Genomic DNA, 12,419 nt, shown 5'->3' on the forward strand with positions numbered 1-12,419 from the left:
TTCTAGGTTCCACATATATGTGTTAATATACGATATTTGTTTTTCTCTTTGTGTCATACAGAGACTGTCATACAGAGTGAAGTAAGTCAGAAAGAGAAAAACAAATATCGTATATTAACGCATATATGTGGAACCTATAAAAATGGTACAGATGGAAGAAGGTTTAATTTCTTTGTGTGTCTGTGAGTTTTCTTTTTTTAATGTAAGAGTAATAAGTATTGTTAGGAAGGTCTCCCATTCCCAACATTCTCAGATTCTCAAATCTCATTTTTCTTTACAGAAAACTACTCATACTGTTTAGTTAATCAGCCTTTCAGATCTTTTCTGTGCATAAACTAATGCTATATTTTGTTCTTGGGAGACCCAGATGGTGTCACAGATTATTCAAACATGCCTTAGTGTTTTCACTTAATATTTCATTGTGTAATTCTTAGTAATTCAGTAATTTTTGGATTTACCATATCTTTTTCATCACTATTTTAAATTTCAAACCTGAATCTAATTTAAAAATTCAGACATTACAAATAAAATAAGTAACTGACAATTCCAGTTCCTCCCAGAGGTAACTGTTTTCTCTATTATGAACAGAAATGAAATGATAGTCATTGTATATTCCTACTTCTGCATAGATGTAAATGTTTAGCTAAGATAGATTCTAAGAAGGTGAATTGCTTGTTGTAATTTATGTACATTTAAAATTTTGATTGATAATGCTGAATTCCTCTCCACAGCCATCATAACAACTCACATACCCCCAGACTATAGATATTCTGATTTAAAAATCTGAAGTTAACACTCATTATTTCATTTTCTTTATTCTTGAAATTATGTATCTTTCATGTATTTATTGGCAATGAAGAGTCTTTGAATCTTCTGCCTATTTTTCAAAAGTGTGGCTTTTTAAAAATTATTTTTTGGATAACAATCTTTGTTTTTTATTGTAAATTTTTAATCTTATTTTATATTAATTTATATAGTATTTTATCCTTTAGAATTAAAAAATTTTGATGTAGTCAAACTTTATTAATGTCTACATGTCTTTTGTTTTTTAAATGTTATATTAAGAAGTCATATTTATCCTAAATTCATCAATATATTTGCCTAAAATTTCTTTGAATATTTCTGTAGTTCTGCTTTGTTTTTGAGTTTAGGTCTGTAAATCAATTGGAATTTATTTTTATGAATCAGAAATACATACACACACATTCAATTGAATTCATTTTTGAATAGTTTGTGGTATTAATTTTTGGTTATTTATCCAGCTCTAACTTTCTGTTTTCTAATTTTCTCTTCAACCAAGAGTAGTCTGCCTTTTAACATATCACTAAGTTTTTAATTTCAGGTTATTTTGTTTTGGTTATAGAATTTTTATATTGTTTTTAAAAATCTGATCTGTTATTTATTTATAGTCTCTCACTTACATTCCTAATACCCATATTTAATTTTTAAACATGTTAAAATGCTTATTTTACATCTTCTGTCTGAGCTCAATGTGCATCTAATTCTATTGTCTTTTTTTTTTCCTGCTTATGTAACCATATTTTCTTGGATGTTTTTTGAGTTTTTATTGTGAGCTTATATTCCTTCGAACTTAATATTTGGGAATTTCTTGAGGGCTTTGTTATAGGTGGTTGCTGAAAATTACAATTTTCATTTTTATATTATCAAAATCCACCTTCCAATAATATCATCCTACTTCATGAACAGTGTAGGAACCTTACAACGGTATAATTTGATTAACTTGCCTTCTGTTTGTGGTCTTATCTTACATTTTACTTCTGCATAGACTCCACTCCATAGTATTGTTATTTTTGTGTGAAACAATCAAGTTTTTAAATGAAACTTGTATAGTCTCTCTGTCTCTCTCTCTTGCTCTGTTTGTTTGTGTGTGCGTATTTGAAGATACTAAAGCTTTATTTTATATTTACCCGTTTTAGGTGCTCTTCATTCTTTCCTGCCACTTCATGGTTCAGGCTGGTGTCATTGTCCTTCATTCTGAAGATTTTTTTTAGTGGTTTTTATAATGTAGATTCATTCTCATAGATTTTTGTCTCTATGAGATTATTTTTATCTTATCTTCATTTTCAAAGGATATTTTCCTTGGAAATAGAATTTCAGGTTGCCAGCTTTTTTCTTTCAGTATTTTATGGATATTGTTCCATTGCCATTTTCCTCCAGTGTTTCTGGTTATGTCTTCTAGCCTGAGCTAGACTGGGTGGTTGATGCCACTGCTGGGAAACTGGCTTGGGAAGAAGACATGAGCTCAGTGTTGCACGTGTATTTGAGATGCCTGTGGAGCTGTCAGTGAGACATCTCAGGAGACAGATGTTTGAGTCAGTGGCCTTTTGGGAATCAGGGTAGTAGATCCAATGCCTGGCAAACAGGTGTGGAGAGAGGAGTGAATAGGCCCTGCTACAGAAATTACAGTGTTTAAGGAGCATGAAAGAGATGCCTGTAAAGGAAACTGAGTATCAACTAGAGATGGAAAAGGACGATGAGGAGAGTGGCGGGTCATGGAAACCACAGGGAGAAACTGTTTCAGGCACAGTTGACAACGTTGAATGCTGCTAAGAGGTCAGGCGAACCAAGGACTTGAAATATCCATTACATTTGGTGACATGGAGGTCGCTTGTGACCCTAGGAAGAACAAGTTTCATGTTGTGGCAGGCGGGAGTCTTCTCAACTCCACTTAACACCTTGAGTCTACAGATTCCACTTTAGAGGCTGTTTCCTTCTGTTATATTTGGCTCTGCAGCACGTGTACCTGTTCATGACCCTAATCAGGTGCCTGGAAGCAGCTTCCATGCTGCTTTGCTATATTTCATTCTGCTAACTCGTCCCTTTAGGCTTCTTCTCACTACTAGTTTCATTAATCAGACATCTAATTCTCTCAGTGTCTGCGCTTCTCATGGTCCACAGCTCTCCTTTCCTGCATTCCCACTTCCGTATTAACATCTTTTTATGTTAGTTTCAATGAAAACATTTGACCTCTGTTTTGTTTTCATTTTCATCCTCTCTCTGTAGCAAGTGTGGTAAATTACTGAAAAAAATAAAATCAGTAACATTTTATGAAATTGTTATTGAATAATTTGGATATTATTGAATAATGTGAATTATTGGATTTCTCATTTTCAATATTTGGATTATGAAATTTTCCTTTCATTGTGTGTTTCATCAAAACCAGTTCTTTCAAGGGCCGCTGGAATATGGCTTTGCAATAGAGAATGTTCTTCATCAAATTATCTTCTTGAGCTGGGTTTATCATGGATTCAAATGGATATACACAGGGCAGCTTTTGCTACTCTGAACCTTTAATAATCACCAGGGAAATTTCAAATAGATGTGCAGAGACTTTCCAGACAAGTAAAACCATTGAACATTTCTAGTCTTTTTGCCTTTTTTGCTGCCTGTTAAGAGTTCTACAGCTATGTTGATCCTCCTCAGTGGTTTTGGTGTTGTTCTCAGAAAAAGAAAAGCTGTGGAGTATGACACCCCATTATTAATAGTAGGTAAGTTAGAGGGATTCCCTGTAAAGCTGAGCAAAGCTGTCAAAATCAGTTAAGGGAGATCACCTTAAAGAACAGATAAAGAAATTTTATATAGACAGCTTGGAAGAAAAAAAAAGCCCCACAAAATAACCTGTAACTATTGAAAAGAAACCCCAGACTATTAGTGCAGTAAATTGGGAGGACAAGCTTGAGGTTGAAAATAAAAAATTTACTTAGGTATTTAATTAAAAATTCTAGGTCAACAAAAGGCATTGCATTACTTTCTGGCCCTGTTTTCTCGTGGACTTTTTCATAAAATTGTAATGAGAAATGATAAGGTATGTTTGTAGTAAAGGGAGTCATCTTGGAATGAAAAGTCTGTGCCAATCTAAGACACATAGAAGTGCCAAAAATGTAAACTTATGTGGGGAAGATAAAGGAAAACATTTTATGGCTCTGTTTTCTGGGGCTGGAAAGCCTGGGTTTATCAGAACAATTTTTCCAACACTATTTGCCCATAGAAAGACCCAAGAGATAGTTTTTTGAAGAGTGTCTTTTAAAAAGAGCTTCCTTCTTATCCACATATCAGAATGAAGCCTGCCAATACCGTTTTTTAGCCATCCTGTATACGGGAGTGGATTCCCAGAACTCAAGGGAACCGAGTTGTATGTGTATTCCTCTGTTCTAGAGTTTTGGTACCTATCTCTCCACCTACCAGTTTCTCTGTGTCACAGCTTTCCCCCAGCGATGGCAATTGAACATGATACTAGGATAATGATGGTTTCCCCTAGGAGATACATACACTGAGAACACTTTTGGGTGTCCCCTCACTTTCCTACCTCTCTTTTCCTCTCCCTTCTTGAACTGTTTAGAGATAGTCCTTCATGAAGTTCCTGATAATTTTAATTTTAAAATAAAAAATTAGCATTTACGGGGATATTTTGATAAACAGTACTGACTTTTATTACATGGCTCTAAAAATTGTGTGGTGTTTTTTCTGCCCTAGGAGTGCTGTCTCTGCAATTTGAGAGGGGGTGCTCTTAAGGAAACTAAGAACAATAAGTAAGTAGTACGTTAATTATGTTGAATTTCATCGTTTCCTTCTCTCTCTTGAGTGTTGAACCTCTGAGTGACAGTGTGCTTTGCCTCTCATTGTTGTACACGTTGTTCCACAGCTTTTGCTGTTTAGGTCTGAGGTGGGGATTCTGTGCATGTCGCCAGAAACCATTACTGACAGCACATTCACCTCTGCTGGGCAAAGGTGTTCTAAGTCAGCTTCTGTTCTGTGTCTTTGACATCATGAGGAATCCTTGACATCATGAGGAATAACCCCTCTTTCACTAACAGAGTTTGAATAGAGCCCATATCCTCTAGGTGCCTTTGGAATCCTTGTGTTTAATATGATGAATGCTTTCATTGTAATAAAAACAGAATATGCCTGAAAACAGTGAAATCTGTTATCTTCAGGTAAATAAAATCAATTATAATCATACTATACTATTAGAATAAGACCATTTATTTTTAACACCAGCAAATTAACAAGAAAGTGTGTATTCTAAAATAGAAACACAGGGAGAAAAGATTGATTTTGCAATTTAGAGGGGACAGTTGGAGAATATGAAGAGAGTCATAAGTGAACATAAAAGAAAGTCTTGTTTCTATGGTTGTTGAAATATATTTTTGTGTGAATTTTATTTTTATGACCCGATTTAAATATTTAAAATGGGGCCAAAGCAAATTATAGGTTCCTATGGAAATAGAAACATGTAGAAAAGTTTAGATATAGGTTGTATTATGGTATTTGAGAGCCAGATCCAGCCCCAAGATATGTTTTATTTGACTGACACACCACTTTATGAATTTAATTTAAAAGTTGAGAGATTTTATATAAAAATCCAGATGTTCATCTTTACTTAATAAATGATTGTGTATCTCTATATGACAATAACAAGCTAGGATGAGAACTCGGCCTAAATGGGGCAGGCGCTCCTCGGGTTACCATGATTTACCAGTATGTGTGTATTTGGTTACATCTTGCCTGGCCCCATGGGCACTGGAGTTGGTACCCTTGGAGTAATGTCATGTCCTGTCATGTAATGATGGAGTTGGCATAATTATGTGCATGTGCATGTTTCTGATTGTTTATAAGGAAGAGTGAAGGTACTTATTCCTACATTGATAAAGTTTAGTCTAAGAAGCTGTATATTTGCTTAATTTTGGATGTTCATCTCTCACAGTCTTAGTTAATGTCATTGGCACTATGCTAAAAACCATTGACTAGTTCTAGGATGTTACACGGGTTATGCAGACTGCGAGATGACTTAGGCAGTTCCTGTAAAGACAGAGGTGACAAGAACTTCTCTTCCTTCCTTTGGGCAGGACACAAAGAAGTAGTGTTTGCTATAGAAGTATAGTATTTATCTAGATACGAAAGAATGCCCTGATGGGGTTGACACTCACCCTCTGTCCCTGTGGTCTTTAAAGGCAGGATGGAGTCTTATATTTAGAGTGAAATAATATGCTTTGACTTAAAAATAGTTTGACAAATTTGATAATTCTTTCAAAATCTCTTTAAACCTCAAGAGTCTCTATATTTATTTGAGGCATAAGATTTATGAGAGACTTCATAGTGTTAATGAGGACGTTGTCATTTTTCTGGAGTAATTCAGAATTTGAAGGGAGATATTCTAGGTTTTTAGTAGGAAACAAGGGAACAAGCTAAATTTCATTTTTCCTTATCTTTTGGTTCCTTTGTTTATAGTAGGATTGCAATAAGAAACAATTTAATTAAAGGCTTAATCAGTATTAATTCTGTTAGAAAACTTTTGCTATTAGTTCTAGTTTGCTTCATGATACTCGTATTATGTAAAAAAGATTATGTGGTATACCCAGTTTATACCTTTTATTAATTGAACAAATCTTTTGCCACATACTAATTATAATTAGCTTAAGTATATTAAGCACCTCTATATTTCAGTATCAAATGAAATAGCAAACCTACATTTCAGTATTTTGCAGGTCACGTGTAGAACAATATAATGATAGGATTCTTTGGTTTTCACCTAGTTCTTCATGTCACAGTGTTGGGCAGGTATGGTACTGAATCTATCCAGGTATCATCCAGTAGGTTTTAAATTCAAAGAGTCTGTGATGGATATAGGCTTTGGGCTTTCTTTCTCCTCTGTGTGTTTCCCATCCGAGAGAATTGCCATCCTCTGGTTGAAGTATGGGATACATAAGTTTAGGGAACGGTTGTTTACATTTATGCCTCCTTTCCTGTAGGTGGGCCCATGTCATGTGCGCCGTTGCGGTCCCAGAAGTCCGATTCACTAATGTTCCAGAAAGGACACAGATAGATGTAGGCAGAATACCTTTACAGAGGTTAAAATTGGTGAGTGGCAAAGCTTCTTTTTTTTTTCCCCTCATAAATTAGTGTTAATTTCAAGTTCCGAATATTTCTATTTATGCACGCACTCCAAGGTAATTTTTTTCTTAGCTTCGTTGTTTCATTCTACCTTTTTTTTCCCTTTAGCCTAAATTTACTTATCTGTACACACTCTTTTCCTGTTATATTTTAAGTATGCCTATAACTTTCCTCAGCTTCTGTTTTCAGTGAGGGAAAGGAATACTGCATTTCCTGGATTAATGTGAATTTTCAAATTATAGGCTATCCAGTGAAGTTTGTTAGAACTGACCCGAGCTATCCAACTATGTCTTATTTGAATTGCTTAGTTTTTCTCTCTCTTGCCTCTTTTTGGTTGGCCTTGACTTGGCAAAACGCATCTAACCTATTTCGTCATCTCTTCACCAAGAAGAGACTTGCAGAGAAATGCAAAAACTTTAATTATTCCCAAGGGATTTTCCCACGGATAGAGACAAATCATTTAATTTGCCAAATTCTCTGGCTGGTTATTTTCCATTGTTTCTCTTTGTTAAGAGAGTATTTTTTTTTCATTGAAAACTTAGGCCTTTAACATCCTCAACATTGATGTAACCTTGGAGTTCTGTTAAATTGTGAGCCAACAGGTCATTAGCTTAGGCCCTTATTATATTTCACCGTTAATGAGAATTTTCCCTAAAGTTAAATTGCCTGACCTTAAAATACTGAAGCCTGTCTTACAAGTGGACTTAATACCCTACCGTTTCTTCAGTCCTTGTTACGTCTAACGTGGGGTCTTTCCACTATTTCAGAGGCTGAGCTGTAACTCTCTACCCGAGTGTTACTTGCTTTGTTATTAGTCGTCTCTCCCCCACTGGGGAGCTGGGTGTTTTGTCTCTGGACTTCTGTCTCAGGAACTTAGAATCTATTCTGCTGTCTTTCAGTGAACACTGTTATTTTCCACTATAGCTCCATCAGGAATTTCACATAGCTAGAAAATACGTGGCCCTTTATGGGCCTGATGACTGCTGTTGGCAGATATGAGTGGTGGGATCAAGGATGCTCAGGCTCGGGTAACGGAAGTTTTGTGAATGAGATGGAAATGACTGGGCCATTTAAATGCCCCCTAAAGCTCATAGTGACTATCAGAAGAGAGTAAGGTTGTTCAGCTCATGGACTTCCGTAGGAAAAAGTTTGAAATCTTATATCTTGTTCACCAGTTTAAAAAGGAAAACAAACACTGACACGAGAGAGAGGCAGAAGTCATCTTCCATGACTCTTCAGACTGCTGTTTCTATTTGCTTTCAAGAAATCTCATGTTTAGCCTTTATATTGCCCTTTCTTTCATTTTACTGTGCTGTTACTTTGTTTATAAGTGCATTCTGAGTGCAAAAACCGTAACACCCAAAAGGGTGAAAAGTTGTGTAAAAAATTGGTGCAGAAAGAAGAAAAAAGAATGAATACAATAAACCTTATATCACATTACATTTTATGCGCAAACTGCTTTTCAACTATTGCTGTTTACTTATATAGACTTGTTTTCATTATTCAATTGATACATATTCTATCTGTGAATATTGTTTGGGCCTTTATGATTGGAACAAAATGCATTAGTTTTTTCCATTAAAACTAATAAAAATATTTTTCATTGGGGAAAAAAAACCCACCAAAAAGAAACAAAAACATTTGCCAGAATTAGGACTGTAGGGCAGGTTATAAAGAAAAATGTTGAGTTCATGACACGCCTCCAACATTTAATGCTTAGTGTGACAAATACTAACAAATGTCTTACATTTTAATATTTTTCTGATTTACAAGTAATATATATTTGCAAAAATTCAAACACGACATTTAACAACCACCTTTGGTTCTCTCTTCTGAAAGATGATTTCTGTTATCAGTTGAACGCCCCTTGGAATAGTGGTCATTGCTCTTGATGCTTCCCTTTAAGGACCTATGTGCTGGCTTCTCTTCTCCACGAAGGCTTCCTTAGTGATCTGTCGTCACTCACACCAGTCTCAAAGGGGTTTTAAGGGAGCAGCAGGGAGGGGCAGCATGGATCATTTCCGTGCCAGTCAGCAAATTGTATTTGCTGTATTTCAGAAATCTGAAATCTGATGGTTGCATCCGAAAGTGGTAAAAGGTTGCCATCTTGATTGTGTATGTTACATATTCTTTATAGAAGGTTTTCCGTCCTTAAACAATTGGACGGAAAACCTTCTATAAAAGAATGTGTCTTGACTGAATTTCAGATCACCTAAACTCTATTTCAGATGACAATGGAGAGCTCTTTATTGGCATACAGATATTCATGACACATATTTGAGTGAAAACAGCAGGCTGTAGATCAGATTTTTTTTCTGTTTTTAATATAATTTTATACACATGGCGAGTTTTTTGGAATGATGTTTATCAGAATGCTCAAAGTGGTTATCTTAAGTGGGAAAATACAAGGGGAAACTTCATTTTGGGAGGGTAAAAAAAAAAATCACTCAAAAATACTGTGATAGTTTGAAAGGGGACAATGGCCAGAAAGAAGCGTGGGTGACTTTTTCACCAGAAATCCTCAGGAAAGCACCATGACTCTCTTACATCTCCTGTAGTATGGCGTCTGTGCCCCAGCCTTGCTCACTGTCTCTTGGTGATCAGACTCAGGCTGGCTTTGAATAACAGAATTTATAAATGATCACTTGTGTGTGGGGTGGGTGGAATGCACCTTTCCAGGAAATAGGATGCTCTGCCCTGAACATATAATCAAGTGTTCCTAGCATCAGCATTCTTTTGAAGTTTAATTAAGCTAATAAGTGCACATCCAGCTAGAAGTCAGAGCAGTAGTTTTGTGCTGTTTCATCCAGGCCAACCTAAGTCTAGATGGATTATTTTACTATGTCTGTTTAGTGGATGTATGTGTGTCTCCTAGTGTCAGTTTCAGTCTTTTTTCTGGAGCTGTAGCCAACTCTTTTCTGGATGCTAGGTTGTTCACCCACCTTCTTATTTACACAGATATGGGGGGGGATATAAGAATTAGATGTCAGTGTCAATGTATTTTCACCAAACAGTTATTAGCTTACCCCACCAAATACTTAGTGTACATTTTTGAGTAAGACATTGTTCCTGTCTTCTAGCGTGTTATAGTCTAGACTGGGCTTTCTCAACTTTGGCCCTCTTGACCTTTTAGACAAGTTAATTGTTTGTTGTGGGTGACTCTCATGTGTATCATAGATTCCAGCATCCCTGACCAAACAGGCGATACCAAAAGGTATAAATTTCTAGTTATAAGATAAGCACTAGGGCTGTAATGACAGCGTCATGACTATAGCTGAGACTGCTGTGGGATATGTAGGAAAGTTCCCAAGAGAGTAAATCCTATGAGTTCTCATCAGAAGGGTAACTTTTTTTCCTTTTTTTATTTTTTTTTGTTGTATCTATATGAGAAGATGGATGTTAGCTGGACATACAATGGTAATCATTTCACAGTATGTGTAAATCAAACCATCATGCTCTGTGCCTTAAACTTATACAGTGATGCATGTCAATTATTTCTCAATAAAACGGGGAAAAAGTAGCCAATGCCAGATATCCCTTGGGGGGTGAAATCACCCCCATTTGAGAACCCACTGGTCTACAGGGAAGACACAAACATAAGGAGAAAATGTTCATTTTTGTCATTTTCAGAAAGAGAATATCTTGGTTGAAAGAAGTAAGTTAGAGACTGAGAGAATGGAAGTTCTTAATTGCTTTAGAAAACATTCCTAGGGATTTTTTTTTTGGCAAATTGTTTGAATTTCTTATTTGTGAATGAAGCAATAAAATTTGGCAACCTATGTGTATATTTGCTACTGTACAGTTATTAATTTTATACTCTGATTTAGTATTTTAACATTACCTGTTTTTATAGAAATTGAACAACCTTGATTACTAATCAAGCATCATAAACATTTACAGTTCTGTAATGTGTGTGTATGTACACATGTGCTTACTGAGTAAATATTCATGAAATGAATAAAAGGCATCAAATTGTTACTTACTATTTGTGCTTCTGGCTTAAAATTATTGTGGCTGGAGGGTTTGATCAGACAATACCAAATCACTTTTTTTTTTTTTTTTTTTTTAAGGCAAAACCCTTTAAAGGTCACAGTGGTAAATTCATGCACATCTCTGTGCGTGCAGCTTTAAAGCAAGGCATTAGTTACCTTATCTGCATCACGGGGGACAATGTGATTAGGCCATAGAGCCTAGCAGTGATTTGGAGAGCCTCTGAACAGCCATGCAGCCCTTGCCCTGTTGTCTGAGAGTTCTGATCTTGGAACCTCTGGTCAGTTGGGGATTGAAAACGGGAGTGACCTGACTGAAGCAGTAGCAAGGGAAGTCTGAGCCTCTCTCCAGTGCCCACCAGGTGGTGCTGCTGTACCAGTTTCTCATCCAGTTGCCCTTAAATCACCTCCTTTAGCAAGTGCCTAATCGGAGCCTGGCGCCAATGGTAGAGGGTGTATGTGTGTGAGATGTGATGCATACTGGGTTGCTCTAGCCCAAGGGATGACAGCAGAGCAGAAAGTGCTGCTTGCTGCTGTGCATTCAAAGTGCTGAATTCCAGAGGGCAGGTTTTTTAGTTCGGGTTTTGATTTAGCCATATAAAAGAGTTGCTTTCCCTTGGGGCAAGTTAGTGTTTTTCTGTATAAGTAATAAGCAACACTAGTAAAAGCTAGTAAGTGCAAGAGTCTTAAAGAACAGCTTATGGCAAACATGAGTTTAAAATGTCTTCTGAAGTATGAAAGCTGTATATAAGAAATGCTTATTATTATTAGCCGTCTTTCTAGAATATGGAATACTGGAGTTGATGCAGAGGTATTTGAATATTTTGGTAATATTGTTGTTAGCCTTTTATTTATTCATAGGTTCAACTTGCAGCTTTTGAAATACTCCTCTGTGCAATTATTTGTGTAGGAAGATTTTTGTAGAGGATGTAAGAAAGGATTTGTTTGCCTTAGCAGATTTTTCCTCTTATAATGACCATTGAAAAAAAGAGACAGCAAATGGAAAACAACTCTTTCAGTGCTCTTCAATATTGATCCTAAAATAGTGTGTGCTTTGTGAAGAACCTTTATCTCATCCAGCCACCTTGTTTGCTATTACCATAGGTGTGGCCTCTACTCATAGATAATTAAATGGACATCAGTGATGGCACTGGAGTTATTTTCAAGACATTGTCTTTTATTTTATTTATGTGGCTGTTAATTTAAAATACTTTAATAAAATTCATTATTTTTAAACTAAACAAAATACTGCAAAAATATATTTGGCTATAGTGGTATTTATCCAATTAGTTTGTTCTTTTCTTTCTTTAACAATATTTTGCTTTTGTGTAGAATTATCTCAGGGGTTAACAAAGTAATTTCTGCTCCATCTTAAAAATGCTAGAGGTTGCTATCTAAAAGCACCAGGTAGACTTCCTTGGTGGCGCAGTGGTTAAGAATCTACCTGCCAATGCAGGGGACGTGGGTTCGAGCCCTGGTCCGGGAAGATCCCACATGCCGCGGAGCAGCTAAGCCCAC

General features: G+C 36.0%; 1 protein-coding gene across 2 annotated transcripts in view; it reads left to right on the forward strand.

Annotated features, from left to right (window-relative positions):
• The window catches only part of KDM4C (lysine demethylase 4C), a 412,581-nt gene that overhangs the window by 260,646 nt on the left and 139,516 nt on the right, over positions 1-12,419 (forward strand). For both annotated transcript variants that reach the window (XM_067744341.1, XM_067744340.1), the window contains exons 16-17: positions 4,495-4,550; positions 6,771-6,879. In XM_067744341.1, coding sequence (XP_067600442.1) covers positions 4,495-4,550; positions 6,771-6,879 — 165 coding nt within the window. The remainder of the gene's footprint in view (positions 1-4,494; positions 4,551-6,770; positions 6,880-12,419) is intronic.

The sequence above is a fragment of the Pseudorca crassidens genome, chromosome 7, assembly GCF_039906515.1.
Source record: "Pseudorca crassidens isolate mPseCra1 chromosome 7, mPseCra1.hap1, whole genome shotgun sequence".
Lineage (NCBI taxonomy): Eukaryota > Metazoa > Chordata > Mammalia > Artiodactyla > Delphinidae > Pseudorca > Pseudorca crassidens.